General features: G+C 44.0%; 1 protein-coding gene across 1 annotated transcript in view; it reads right to left on the reverse strand.

Moving 5' to 3' along the window:
* mrpl12 (mitochondrial ribosomal protein L12) overlaps positions 1-15,882 on the reverse strand; it is a 32,443-nt gene extending 16,561 nt beyond the window's left edge. Inside the window, exons 1-4 of the mRNA XM_052505011.1 lie at positions 15,677-15,882; positions 12,877-13,069; positions 4,717-4,791; positions 2,997-3,134 (exon numbers count right to left, since the gene is read on the reverse strand). Coding sequence (XP_052360971.1) covers positions 2,997-3,134; positions 4,717-4,791; positions 12,877-13,069; positions 15,677-15,735 — 465 coding nt within the window. The 5' untranslated portion in view covers positions 15,736-15,882. The remainder of the gene's footprint in view (positions 1-2,996; positions 3,135-4,716; positions 4,792-12,876; positions 13,070-15,676) is intronic.
* Positions 15,883-16,215: the final 333 nt, after the last annotated feature.

Below are 16,215 nucleotides of genomic sequence, written 5' to 3' on the forward strand. Positions count from 1 at the left end.
AGAGACAAACAGACCATCTGACCTGCACCAGGTTCAACCCTCATCTGGCTGTGACATCACACAGAGACAAACAGACCATCTGACCTGCACCAGGTTCAAGCCTCATCTGGCTGTGACATCACACAGAGACAAACAGACCATCTGACCTGCACCAGGTTCAACCCTCATCTGGCTGTGACATCACACAGAGACAAACAGACCATCTGACCTGCACCAGGTTCAACCCTCATCTGGCTGTGACATCACACAGAGACAAACAGACCATCTGACCTGCACCAGGTTCAATCCTCATCTGGCTGTGACATCACACAGAGACAAACAGACCATCTGACCTGCACCAGGTTCAACCCTCATCTGGCTGTGACATCACACAGAGACAAACAGACCATCTGACCTGCACCAGGTTCAACCCTCATCTGGCTGTGACATCACACAGAGATAAACAGACCATCTGACCTGCACCAGGTTCAACCCTCATCTGGCTGTGACATCACACAGAGACAAACAGACCATCTGACCTGCACCAGGTTCAACCCTCATCTGGCTGTGACATCACACAGAGACAAACAGACCATCTGACCTGCACCAGGTTCAATCCTCATCTGGCTGTGACATCACACAGAGACAAACAGACCATCTGACCTGCACCAGGTTCAAGCCTCATCTGGCTGTGACATCACACAGAGACAAACAGACCATCTGACCTGCACCAGGTTCAACCCTCATCTGGCTGTGACATCACACAGAGACAAACAGACCATCTGACCTGCACCAGGTTCAACCCTCATCTGGCTGTGACATCACACAGAGACAAACAGACCATCTGACCTGCACCAGGTTCAACCCTCATCTGGCTGTGACATCACACAGAGACAAACAGACCATCTGACCTGCACCAGGTTCAAACCTTGGATGGCTGTGACATCACACAGAGACAAACAGACCATCTGACCTGCACCAGGTTCAACCCTCATCTGGCTGTGACATCACACAGAGACAAACAGACCATCTGACCTGCACCAGGTTCAACCCTCATCTGGCTGTGACATCACACAGAGACAAACAGACCATCTGACCTGCACCAGGTTCAACCCTCATCTGGCTGTGACATCACACAGAGACAAACAGACCATCTGACCTGCACCAGGTTCAACCCTCATCTGGCTGTGACATCACACAGAGACAAACAGACCATCTGACCTGCACCAGGTTCAACCCTCATCTGGCTGTGACATCACACAGAGACAAACAGACCATCTGACCTGCACCAGGTTCAACCCTCATCTGGCTGTGACATCACACAGAGACAAACAGACCATCTGACCTGCACCAGGTTCAACCCTCATCTGGCTGTGACATCACACAGAGACAAACAGACCATCTGACCTGCACCAGGTTCAATCCTCATCTGGCTGTGACATCACACAGAGACAAACAGACCATCTGACCTGCACCAGGTTCAACCCTCATCTGGCTGTGACATCACACAGAGACAAACAGACCATCTGACCTGCACCAGGTTCAACCCTCATCTGGCTGTGACATCACACAGAGACAAACAGACCATCTGACCTGCACCAGGTTCAACCCTCATCTGGCTGTGACATCACACAGAGACTAACAGACCATCTGACCTGCACCAGGTTCAACCCTCATCTGGCTGTGACATCACACAGAGACAAACAGACCATCTGACCTGCACCAGGTTCAACCCTCATCTGGCTGTGACATCACACAGAGACAAACAGACCATCTGACCTGCACCAGGTTCAACCCTCATCTGGCTGTGACATCACACAGAGACAAACAGACCATCTGACCTGCACCAGGTTCAACCCTCATCTGGCTGTGACATCACACAGAGACAAACAGACCATCTGACCTGCACCAGGTTCAACCCTCATCTGGCTGTGACATCACACAGAGACAAACAGACCATCTGACCTGCACCAGGTTCAACCCTCATCTGGCTGTGACATCACACAGAGACAAACAGACCATCTGACCTGCACCAGGTTCAATCCTCATCTGGCTGTGACATCACACAGAGACAAACAGACCATCTGACCTGCACCAGGTTCAATCCTCATCTGGCTGTGACATCACACAGAGACAAACAGACCATCTGACCTGCACCAGGTTCAACCCTCATCTGGCTGTGACATCACACAGAGACAAACAGACCATCTGACCTGCACCAGGTTCAACCCTCATCTGGCTGTGACATCACACAGAGACAAACAGACCATCTGACCTGCACCAGGTTCAACCCTCATCTGGCTGTGACATCACACAGAGACAAACAGACCATCTGACCTGCACCAGGTTCAACCCTCATCTGGCTGTGACATCACACAGAGACAAACAGACCATCTGACCTGCACCAGGTTCAACCCTCATCTGGCTGTGACATCACACAGAGACAAACAGACCATCTGACCTGCACCAGGTTCAACCCTCATCTGGCTGTGACATCACACAGAGACAAACAGACCATCTGACCTGCACCAGGTTCAACCCTCATCTGGCTGTGACATCACACAGAGACAAACAGACCATCTGACCTGCACCAGGTTCAACCCTCATCTGGCTGTGACATCACACAGAGACAAACAGACCATCTGACCTGCACCAGGTTCAACCCTCATCTGGCTGTGACATCACAGAGACAAACAGACCATCTGACCTGCACCAGGTTCAACCCTCATCTGGCTGTGACATCACACAGAGACAAACAGACCATCTGACCTGCACCAGGTTCAACCCTCATCTGGCTGTGACATCACACAGAGACAAACAGACCATCTGACCTGCACCAGGTTCAAGCCTCATCTGGCTGTGACATCACACAGAGACAAACAGACCATCTGACCTGCACCAGGTTCAATCCTCATCTGGCTGTGACATCACACAGAGACAAACAGACCATCTGACCTGCACCAGGTTCAACCCTCATCTGGCTGTGACATCACACAGAGACAAACAGACCATCTGACCTGCACCAGGTTCAATCCTTGGATGCAGTTCTTCACTTCTTTTATGAGTTTCACTTTCTCTGCTGCCTTTAGTTCTGTCAGTTTTACTGTGAAGTGGGTCTTCTCTTTCTTGACTGGTGGCGCGTCCTCTTCCACTGCCTGTAGGAGCAGAATGAATACAATGCCAGGTTAAAACATGCTCTATGCCCTGAGGACACTACATGACATGTTGATGTGTACAGTCAAGCACAACGATTGCATTGCAGTAAAGAGGCTTAAACTAAACGAGGTTAAAGCCTTTATAGATAGAAGGCCAATGAGCTCTGCAGGGGTCCCTACTTGATCAAGTCATGTGGGGTAAGGGGTGACCACGGGGCGTCGTGTTCGGTAAGGGGTGACCGCGGGGCGTCGTGTAAGGGGTAACCGCGGGGCGTCGTGTAAGGGGTGACCGCGGGGCGTCGTGTTCGGTAAGGGGTGACCGCGAGGCGTCGTGTAAGGGGTGACCGCGGGGCGTCGTGTAAGGGGTGACCGCGGGGCGTCGTGTAAGGGGTGACCGCGGGGCGTCGTGTAAGGGGTGACCGCGGGGCGTCGTGTAAGGGGTGACCGCGGGCGTCGTGTTCGGGGGTGACCGCGGGCGTCGGGGGTGACCGCGGGGCGTCGTGTAAGGGGTGACCGCGGGGCGTCGTGTAAGGGGTGACCGCGGGGCGTCGTGTAAGGGGTGACCGCGGGGCGTCGTGTAAGGGGTGACCGCGGGGCGTCGTGTAAGGGGTGACCGCGGGGCGTCGTGTAAGGGGTAACCGCGGGGCGTCGTGTAAGGGGTAACCGCGGGGCGTCGTGTAAGGGGTAACCGCGGGGCGTCGTGTAAGGGGTAACCGCGGGGCGTCGTGTAAGGGGTAACCGCGGGGCGTCGTGTAAGGGGTAACCACGGGGCAACCACGGGGCATCGTGTAAGGGGTAACCACGGGCCTAACCACGGGGCATCGTGTAAGGGGTAACCACGGGGCATCGTGTAAGGGGTAACCACGGGGCATCGTGTAAGGGGTAACCACGGGGCATCGTGTAAGGGGTAACCACGGGGCATCGTGTAAGGGGTAACCACGGGGCATCGTGTAAGGGGTAACCACGGGGCATCGTGTAAGGGGTAACCACGGGGCATCGTGTAAGGGGTAACCACGGGGCATCGTGTAAGGGGTAACCACGGGGCATCGTGTAAGGGGTAACCACGGGGCATCGTGTAAGGGGTAACCACGGGGCATCGCGTAAGGGGTAACCACGGGGCAACGCGTGCAGGGGGTAACCACAGGGCATCGCGTAAGGGGTAACCACGGGGCATCGCGTAGGGGTAACCACGGGCATCGCGTAAGGGGTAACCACGGGGCGTCGTGTAAGGGGTAACCACGGGCATCGTGTAAGGGGTAACCACGGGGCATCGCGTAAGGGGTAACCACGGGGCATCGTGTAAGGGGTAACCACGGGGCATCGTGTAAGGGGTAACCACGGGGCATCGCGTAAGGGGTAACCACGGGGCATCGTGTAAGGGGTAACCACGGGGCATCGTGTAAGGGGTAACCACGGGGCATCGTGTAAGGGGTAACCACGGGGCATCGTGTAAGGGGTAACCACGGGGCATCGTGTAAGGGGTAACCACGGGGCATCGTGTAAGGGGTAACCAACAGGTAAAGAAGCTTGATAAACATATTGAATAAAACACAGAAACACACTGAAACCATCCCTGTCTTACCAGAGCTGCAGGTGTTGCTGCTGCAGTCATGGCTCCCATTGGCATCAGCCCAACATCCTGGATATTCAGGGTTTTCTGGGACAAACAAATTAAAACATACTTTATTGGAGAAGTCATTGAGCAAATCAAAAATGTTACTCATCACATGCCTCGTTAACAACAGGTGTAGACCAACAGTGAAATGCTGACTTAGACCTTCCCAGCAATACAGAGAAGAGAGTAGAAATAAAGTAAAACAAGTAATAATAAACACACATTGAGTAACGATAACATGGCTTTATACACGGGGTACAGTACTGAGTCAATAATAACATGGCTTTATACACAGGGTACCAGTACTGAGTCAATAATAACATGGCTTTATACACAGGGTACCAGTACTGAGTCAATAATAACATGGCTTTATACACAGGGTACCAGTACTGAGTCAATAATAACATGGCTTTATACACAGGGTACCAGTACTGAGTCAATAATAACATGGCTTTATACACAGGGTACCAGTACTGAGTCAATAATAACATGGCTTTATACACAGGGTACCAGTACTGAGTCAATAATAACATGGCTTTATACACAGGGTACCAGTACTGAGTCAATAATAACATGGCTTTATACACAGGGTACCAGTACTGAGTCAATAATAACATGGCTTTATACACGGGGTACCAGTACTGAGTCAATAATAACATGGCTATATACACAGGGTACCAGTACTGAGTCAATAATAACATGGCTTTATACACAGGGTACCAGTACTGAGTCAATAATAACATGGCTTTATACACGGGGTACCAGTACTGAGTCAATAATAACATGGCTTTATACACAGGGTACCAGTACTGAGTCAATAATAACATGGCTTTATACACAGGGTACCAGTACTGAGTCAATAATAACATGGCTTTATACACAGGGTACCAGTACTGAGTCAATAATAACATGGCTTTATACACAGGGTACCAGTACTGAGTCAATAATAACATGGCTTTATACACAGGGTACCAGTACTGAGTCAATAATAACATGGCTTTATACACAGGGTACCAGTACTGAGTCAATAATAACATGGCTTTATACACAGGGTACCAGTACTGAGTCAATAATAACATGGCTTTATACACAGGGTACCAGTACTGAGTCAATAATAACATGGCTTTATACACAGGGTACCAGTACTGAGTCAATAATAACATGGCTTTATACACGGGGTACCAGTACTGAGTCAATAATAACATGGCTTTATACACAGGGTACCAGTACTGAGTCAATAATAACATGGCTTTATACACGGGGTACCAGTACTGAGTCAATAATAACATGGCTTTATACACAGGGTACCAGTACTGAGTCAATAATAACATGGCTTTATACACAGGGTACCAGTACTGAGTCAATAATAACATGGCTTTATACACGGGGTACCAGTACTGAGTCAATAATAACATGGCTTTATACACAGGGTACCAGTACTGAGTCAATAATAACATGGCTTTATACACGGGGTACCAGTACTGAGTCAATAATAACATGGCTTTATACACAGGGTACCAGTACTGAGTCAATAATAACATGGCTTTATACACGGGGTACCAGTACTGAGTCAATAATAACATGGCTTTATACACAGGGTACCAGTACTGAGTCAATAACATGGCTATATACACGGGGTACCAGTACTGAGTCAATAATAACATGGCTTTATACACGGGGTACCAGTACTGAGTCAATAATAACATGGCTTTATACACAGGGTACCAGTACTGGGTCAATAATAACATGGCTTTATACACGGGGTACCAGTACTGAGTCAATAATAACATGGCTTTATACACAGGGTACCAGTACTGAGTCAATAATAACATGGCTTTATACACAGGGTACCAGTACTGAGTCAATAATAACATGGCTTTATACACAGGGTACCAGTACTGAGTCAATAATAACATGGCTTTATACACGGGGTACCAGTACTGAGTCAATAATAACATGGCTTTATACACAGGGTACCAGTACTGAGTCAATAATAACATGGCTTTATACACGGGGTACCAGTACTGAGTCAATAATAACATGGCTTTATACACAGGGTACCAGTACTGAGTCAATAATAACATGGCTTTATACACAGGGTACCAGTACTGAGTCAATAATAACATGGCTTTATACACAGGGTACCAGTACTGAGTCAATAATAACATGGCTTTATACACAGGGTACCAGTACTGAGTCAATAATAACATGGCTTTATACACGGGGTACCAGTACTGAGTCAATAATAACATGGCTTTATACACAGGGTACCAGTACTGAGTCAATAATAACATGGCTTTATACACAGGGTACCAGTACTGAGTCAATAATAACATGGCTTTATACACGGGGTACCAGTACTGAGTCAATAATAACATGGCTTTATACACAGGGTACCAGTACTGAGTCAATAATAACATGGCTTTATACACGGGGTACCAGTACTGAGTCAATAACATGGCTTTATACACGGGGTACCAGTACTGAGTCAATAATAACATGGCTTTATACACGGGGTACCAGTACTGAGTCAATAATAACATGGCTTTATACACAGGGTACCAGTACTGAGTCAATAATAACATGGCTTTATACACAGGGTACCAGTACTGAGTCAATAATAACATGGCTTTATACACAGGGTACCAGTACTGAGTCAATAATAACATGGCTTTATACACAGGGTACCAGTACTGAGTCAATAATAACATGGCTTTATACACAGGGTACCAGTACTGAGTCAATAATAACATGGCTTTATACACAGGGTACCAGTACTGAGTCAATAATAACATGGCTTTATACACAGGGTACCAGTACTGAGTCAATAATAACATGGCTTTATACACAGGGTACCAGTACTGAGTCAATAATAACATGGCTTTATACACAGGGTACCAGTACTGAGTCAATAATAACATGGCTTTATACACAGGGTACCAGTACTGAGTCAATAATAACATGGCTTTATACACAGGGTACCAGTACTGAGTCAATAATAACATGGCTTTATACACAGGGTACCAGTACTGAGTCAATAATAACATGGCTTTATACACAGGGTACCAGTACTGAGTCAATAATAACATGGCTTTATACACAGGGTACCAGTACTGAGTCAATAATAACATGGCTTTATACACAGGGTACCAGTACTGAGTCAATAATAACATGGCTTTATACACTGAGGGGTACCAGTACTGAGTCAATGATAACATGGCTTTATACACAGGGTACCAGTACTGAGTCAATAATAACATGGCTTTATACACAGGGTACCAGTACTGAGTCAATAATAACATGGCTTTATACACAGGGTACCAGTACTGAGTCAATAATAACATGGCTTTATACACAGGGTACCAGTACTGAGTCAATAATAACATGGCTTTATACACAGGGTACCAGTACTGAGTCAATAATAACATGGCTTTATACACAGGGTACCAGTACTGAGTCAATAATAACATGGCTTTATACACAGGGTACCAGTACTGAGTCAATAATAACATGGCTTTATACACAGGGTACCAGTACTGAGTCAATAATAACATGGCTTTATACACAGGGTACAGTACTGAGTCAATAATAACATGGCTTTATACACAGGGTACCAGTACTGAGTCAATAATAACATGGCTTTATACACAGGGTACCAGTACTGAGTCAATAATAACATGGCTTTATACACAGGGTACCAGTACTGAGTCAATAATAACATGGCTTTATACACAGGGTACCAGTACTGAGTCAATAATAACATGGCTTTATACACAGGGTACCAGTACTGAGTCAATAATAACATGGCTTTATACACAGGGTACCAGTACTGTGGTCAATAATAACATGGCTTTATACACAGGGTACCAGTACTGAGTCAATAATAACATGGCTTTATACACAGGGTACCAGTACTGAGTCAATAATAACATGGCTTTATACACAGGGTACCAGTACTGAGTCAATAATAACATGGCTTTATACACAGGGTACCAGTACTGAGTCAATAATAACATGGCTTTATACACGGGGTACCAGTACTGAGTCAATAATAACATGGCTTTATACACAGGGTACCAGTACTGAGTCAATAATAACATGGCTTTAGGGGGTACCAGTACTGAGTCAATAATAACATGGCTTTATACACGGGGTACCAGTACTGAGTCAATAATAACATGGCTTTATACACGGGGTACCAGTACTGAGTCAATAATAACATGGCTTTATACACAGGGTACCAGTACTGAGTCAATAATAACATGGCTTTATACACAGGGTACCAGTACTGAGTCAATAATAACATGGCTTTATACACAGGGTACCAGTACTGAGTCAATAATAACATGGCTTTATACACGGGGTACCAGTACTGAGTCAATAATAACATGGCTTTATACACAGGGTACCAGTACTGAGTCAATAATAACATGGCTTTATACACGGGGTACCAGTACTGAGTCAATAATAACATGGCTTTATACACGGGGTACCAGTACTGAGTCAATAATAACATGGCTTTATACACAGGGTACCAGTACTGAGTCAATAATAACATGGCTTTATACACGGGGTACCAGTACTGAGTCAATAATAACATGGCTTTATACACAGGGTACCAGTACTGAGTCAATAATAACATGGCTTTATACACAGGGTACCAGTACTGAGTCAATAATAACATGGCTTTATACACAGGGTACCAGTACTGAGTCAATAACATGGCTTTATACAGGGGTACCAGTACTGAGTCAATAATAACATGGCTTTATACAGAGTGTGCAGGGCTGAGTCAATAATAACATGGCTTTATACACAGGGTGCAGTACTGAGTCAATGATAACATGGCTTTATACACAGGTAGCCAGTACCTAGTCAATAATAACATGGCTTTATACACGGGGTACCAGTACTGAGTCAATAATAACATGGCTTTATACACAGGGTACCAGTACTGAGTCAATGATAACATGGCTTTATACACAGGGTACCAGTACTGAGTCAATAATAACATGGCTTTATACACGGGGTACCAGTACTGAGTCAATAATAACATGGCTTTATACACAGGGTACCAGTACTGAGTCAATAATAACATGGCTTTATACACAGGGTACCAGTACTGAGTCAATAATAACATGGCTTTATACACAGGGTACCAGTACTGAGTCAATAACATGGCTTTATACACGGGGTACCAGTATGAGTCAATAATAACATGGCTTTATACACAAATCAGTACTGAGTCAATAATAACATGGTGCAGTACTGAGTCAATGATAACATGGCTTATACACAGGGTACCAGTACCTAGTCAATAATAACATGGCTTTATACACGGGGTACCAGTACTGAGTCAATAATAACATGGCTATATACACTGGATTACCAGTACTGAGTCAATAATAACATGGCTTTATACACAGGGTACCAGTACTGAGTCAATAATAACATGGCTTTATACACGGGGTACCAGTACTGAGTCAATGATAACATGGCTTTATACACAGGGTACCAGTACTGAGTCAATAATAACATGACCTCCTACAACGCCTGGGCATGCTCCTGATGAGGTGGCGGATGGCTTTATACACGGGGTACCAGTACTGAGTCAATAATAACATGGCTTTATACACAGGGTACCAGTACTGAGTCAATAATAACATGGCTTTATGAGGGTACCAGTACTGAGTCAATAATAACATGGCTTTATACACAGGGTACCAGTACTGAGTCAATAACATGGCTTTATACAGGGTACCAGTACTGAGTCAATGATAACATGGCTTTATACACAGGGTACCAGTACTGAGTCAATAATAACATGGCTTTATACACAGGGTACCAGTACTGAGTCAATAACATGGCTTTATACACGGGGTACCAGTACTGAGTCAATTAACATGGCTTTATACACAGGGTACCAGTACTGAGTCAATGCCATGGCTTTATACACAGGGTACCAGTACTGAGTCAATTAACATGGCTTTATACACGAGGGTACCAGTACTGAGTCAATAATAACATGGCTTTATACACAGGGTACCGCACCCAGTACTGAGTCAATGATAACATGGCTATATACACAGGGTACCAGTACTGAGTCAATAATAACATGGCTTTATACACAGGGTACCAGTACTGAGTCAATAATAACATGGCTTTATACACAGGGTACCAGTACTGAGTCAATAATAACATGGCTTTATACACGGGTACCAGTACTGAGTCAATAATAACATGGCTTTATACACGGGTACCAGTACTGAGTCAATAATAACATGGCTATATACCAGGGTAAGTACTGAGTCAATGATAACATGGCTTTATACACAGGGTACCAGTACTGAGTCAATAATAACATGGCTTTATACACGGGGTACCAGTACTGAGTCAATAATAACATGGCTTTATACACAGGGTACCAGTACTGAGTCAATAATAACATGGCTTTATACACAGGGTACCAGTACTGAGTCAATAATAACATGGCTTTATACACAGGGTACCAGTACTGAGTCAATAATAACATGGCTTTATACACAGGGTACCAGTACTGAGTCAATAATAACATGGCTTATACACAGGGTACCAGTACTGAGTCAATAACATGGCTTTATACACGTGGGTACCAGTACTGAGTCAATAATAACATGGCTTTATTTGTCTGGAGTACTGAGTCAATGATAACATGGCTATATACACAGGGTACCAGTACCTAGTCAATAATAACATGGCTTTATACACGGGGTACCAGTACTGAGTCAATAATAACATGGCTATATACACAGGGTACCAGTACTGAGTCAATAATAACATGGCTTTATACACAGGGTACCAGTACTGAGTCAATAATAACATGGCTTTATACACGGGGTACCAGTACTGAGTCAATGATAACATGGCTTTATACACGGGGTACCAGTACTGAGTCAATAATAACATGGCTTTATACACGGGGTACCAGTACTGAGTCAATGATAACATGGCTTTATACACGGGGTACCAGTACTGAGTCAATAATAACATGGCTTTATACACAGGGTACCAGTACTGAGTCAATAATAACATGGCTTTATACACAGGGTACCAGTACTGAGTCAATAACATGGCTTTATACACAGGGGTACCAGTACTGAGTCAATAATAACATGGCTTTATACACAGGGTACGAGTACTGAGTCAATAATAACATGGCTTTATACACAGGTGAAAGCCACCCCCAATGATAACATGGCTATATACACAGGGTACCAGTACCTAGTCAATAATAACATGGCTTTATACACAGGACCAGTACTGAGTCAATAATAACATGGCTATATACACACAGGGTACCAGTCTTGAGTCAATAATAACATGGCTTTATACACAGGGTACCAGTACTGAGTCAATAATAACATGGCTTTATACACAGGGTACCAGTACTGAGTCAATAATAACATGGCTTTATACGTTTGAACGGGTACCAGTACTGAGTCTCCTAATAACATGGCTTTATACACGGGTACCAGTACTGATCAATAATAACATGGCTATATACACAGGGTACCAGTACTGAGTCAATAATAACATGGCTTTATACACGGTGGTACCAGTACTGAGTCAATAATAACATGGCTTTATACACAGGGTACCAGTACTGAGTCAATAACATGGCTTTATACACAGGGTACCAGTACTGAGTCAATAATAGGCTTTATACAAGGGTGAGTACATATAATAGGTTGTTAGTGGCAGTGTAGGAACTGCAGGTAAGTGGAGTGTAGGGCGGCAGGTCTAGTGCTAAGTTGTACAGGTAGCCTATAGTTTCCACCTGTTGTCTATTCCATTTGCACAACAGCAGGTGAAATTTATTGTCAATCAGTGTTGCTTCCTAAGTGGACAGTTTGATTTCACAGAAGTGTGATTGACTTGGAGTTACATTGTGTTGTTTAAGTGTTCCCTTTATTTTTTTGGGCAGTTTATATATAGATACCATGGTATAGAGGTAGATACTAGAACTATGTATATAGGACAATGTGCTATAATTTATGGCAATCACTGGATACGAGCGTCTGCTAAATGACTCAGATGTCCACGTCTTCTTATGTTAATCTACACAGTCTACATGTTCCAGTTCCATACCTTGAGGAGCTCATTGAGGTCTGACACCTCTAACAAGGTGAGGCTGGTGATGTCGTGTACCAGCTGGGTGACTTTGGGGGTGTACTGTTTGGGGGCTCCATCCAGAGGGGGGGCAGCGATGACAGCAGAAAGGCTGGCTGGGCTGGTCCCGAGTGTTCGGAGGGCACATGACGTTGGTGTCTGGAGCTCCTGCCTGGGGAAACAAATCACACAGTTAATGTATTATTTATTTAACTAGGCAGGTCAGTTAAGAACACATTCTCATTCACAAACCCGGACGACGCCGGGCCAATTGTGTCACCGCCCTATGGGACTCCCCAATCACGGCCGGATGTGATGCAGCCTGGATTCGAACCAGGGACTGCAGTGACGCCTCTTGCACTGAGATGCAAGGTAAGCTGCTAGCTGGCATTGCTAGCTAGCATCTATCTTAACATAATCAATAGTTAACTCCACACGGTTGATGATATTAATAATAATAATAATAATAATAATAAATGCCATTTAGCAGACGCTTTTATCCAAAGCGACTTACAGTCATGTGTGCATACATTCTACGTATGGGTGGTCCCGGGAATCGAACCCACTACCCTGGCGTTACAAGCGCCATGCTCTACCAACTGTGCTACAGAAGGACCACCATATTACTAGTGTAACTAGCTTATCCTGCGTTGCATATAATCGATGCGATGCCTGTTAATGTTTCATCGAATCACAGCCTACTTCACGAAACGGGTGATGATTTAACAAGCGCATTCGCGGAAAAAGCACTGTCGTTGCACCAACGTACCTAACCATAAACATCAAATGTCTTTCTTTAAAATCAATACACAAGTATATATTTTTAAACCTGCATATTTAGTTAATATAGCCTGCTAACATGAATTTTTTTAAACTCAAGGAAATTGTGTCACTTCTCTTGCGTTCTGTGCAACAGTCAGGGTATATGCAGCAGTTTGGGCCGCCAGGCTCGTTGCAAACTGTGTGAAGACCATTTCTTCCCAACAAAGTTTGCCAGGTTTTTAGATAATTATGACATGACATTGAAGGTTGTACAATGTAACAGTAATATTTAGACTGAAGGATGCCCCCCGTTGCCAGAACGGGTCCGTATTTCACTGAAAGGATAAACGTTCTGTTTTCTAAAGGAGTTTCCAGATTTGACCAAATTAATGACCTAAGGCTCATATTTCTGTGTGTTAATTATAATTAAGTCTATGATTTGATATTTGATAGAGCAGTCTGACTGAGCGGTGGTAGGCAGCAGCAGGCTTGTAAGCATTCATTCAAACAGCACATTCCTGCGTTTGCCAGCAACTCTTCGCTGTGCTTCAAGCATTGCACTGTTTGACTTCAAGCCTATCAACTCCAGAGATTAGGCTGACAATACTATAGTACCTATTAGAACATCCAATAGTCAAAGGTATATGAAATACAAATGGTATAGAGAGAAATAGTCCTATAATTCCTATAATAACTACAACCTAAAACTTCTTACCTGGGAATATTGAAGACTCATGTTAAAAGGAACCACCAGCTTTCATATGTTCTCATGTTCTGAGCAAGGAACTGAAACGTTAGCTTTTTACATGGCACATATTGCACTTTTACTTTCTTCTCCAACACTTTGTTTTTGCATTATTTAAACAAAATTGAACATGTTTCATTATTTATTTGAGACTAAATTGATTTTATTTATGTAATTAAGTTAACATTTTTAAAAAGTGTTCATTCAATCTTGTTGTAATTGTCACTATTAGCCGATTAATCGGTATCGGCTTCCTTTGGTCCTCCAATGAAAAATCATAACCGGTCGACCTCTACATTCAATCCAGTGTTTCCTCTATAGAGCGTGCAACCTAAAATAGTTTGGTTTTTATTGGTTTAAATTGACAGTTTTGGTGCAAATTAATTTCCAACTATGCACTAATGAATTAGATTTAGGCTCCTGGATGTGACTTTAGGGGCCTTTTGAGTCCCATCTGTAAAACCCTCTAGGCCTGATTCAATGTTTCTTCAAATCCCCCACCAGTTAGTAATATCGCAGTAGCTAGTTAGCTGCTATTTCTCATCATAATTTTCCACCTGGTTCAGTTGGGAAAGGGAATACTTAGTCAGTTGCACAACTGAATGCATTCAACCAAAATGTGTCATCCGCATTTAACCCAACCCCCCTGAATCAGTTGTACAACTGCCACGGTAACGTTGACATGATCATTATACAATGGTGAAAATCTATTCAAATCACCAATCAGAACCGGGAGAGAAGCTCTAGGAAGGTACAGGATATGACAACCATTTGTCAAAGTTAAACACAAATAAACACAAATGCATACAAGAAACACATGACCTTGACTGGCACGTCTCATAAGGAAGGAACGAGGTGCATTAGGTCCGTGGAACTGGATAACGTTATTTACTGCTGAGCCGACTCGCTCTAGATTAAAGTTAGTTAGCTGGTTTTACAACACATTCCCCGTGACGGATTAAACCATTTGGCTGCAAGATTGTTCCTCACTGGCTAGTTAACGAGGAATAGGTGGCATTGCGGTTGGCTAGCTATCCGGCTGATCATAAAATCCGTTCTTCACAAAGCAAATGAATGAGCCCAGGGTTATTATGTTAATAGTTCTATGTGATTCCGACTATTTGGGCCACATAAATAGTTAATGCATGGCAAATTAGCTAGCAATTCTCTGCCCTTGACGCGTTTAGCGTTAGCAAACCATCCAGCTCCTGTGTCCCACTGTTCCAGAATTTACACAAGCAGCAACGATCCCCGGTTATGACACCCGCTTACCGATGCGTCTTTGCGGCGATTCGCAATGCGGTCCGAATGCAATGTCTTGTGCAGTACATGTTTATTATTTGTGCCCCCGGATCTCCTCCAGATATTTCCAATTCACAGAGTCACAGCGTTGCCTGTCAGTCCTGGTCCTTCTCCCTCAATAGCACATGGCGTCCTACACTCTCTGTTACTGACATACCCATAATGCATTGCGCCACAAACGAGTTGTCGTTCGACTAAATAACTTTATTAACAAAGTAGCTTTTGTCAATCTCAGTGTGTGCGTCTCTCGCTCTCTCTCAATTCAATTTACTTTATTGACATGGCAAGTTCATTATTACTTACATTGTCAAAGTATACATATGCTAAAAAATATACATCTATATTTTATATATTTATACATATATAAATGGTGGGACCAACAGCAATAATAATAGTAGTAGTGGACATGGGATTACCATTAACAACAACTACAACAACAATATTAATGAGAATAACAATACATTAAAGCAATAGTAGTAGACCAGTGTCAACATGACTGAGAAGACACA

Source organism: Oncorhynchus keta, unplaced genomic scaffold (assembly GCF_023373465.1).
Source record: "Oncorhynchus keta strain PuntledgeMale-10-30-2019 unplaced genomic scaffold, Oket_V2 Un_contig_218_pilon_pilon, whole genome shotgun sequence".
Lineage (NCBI taxonomy): Eukaryota > Metazoa > Chordata > Actinopteri > Salmoniformes > Salmonidae > Oncorhynchus > Oncorhynchus keta.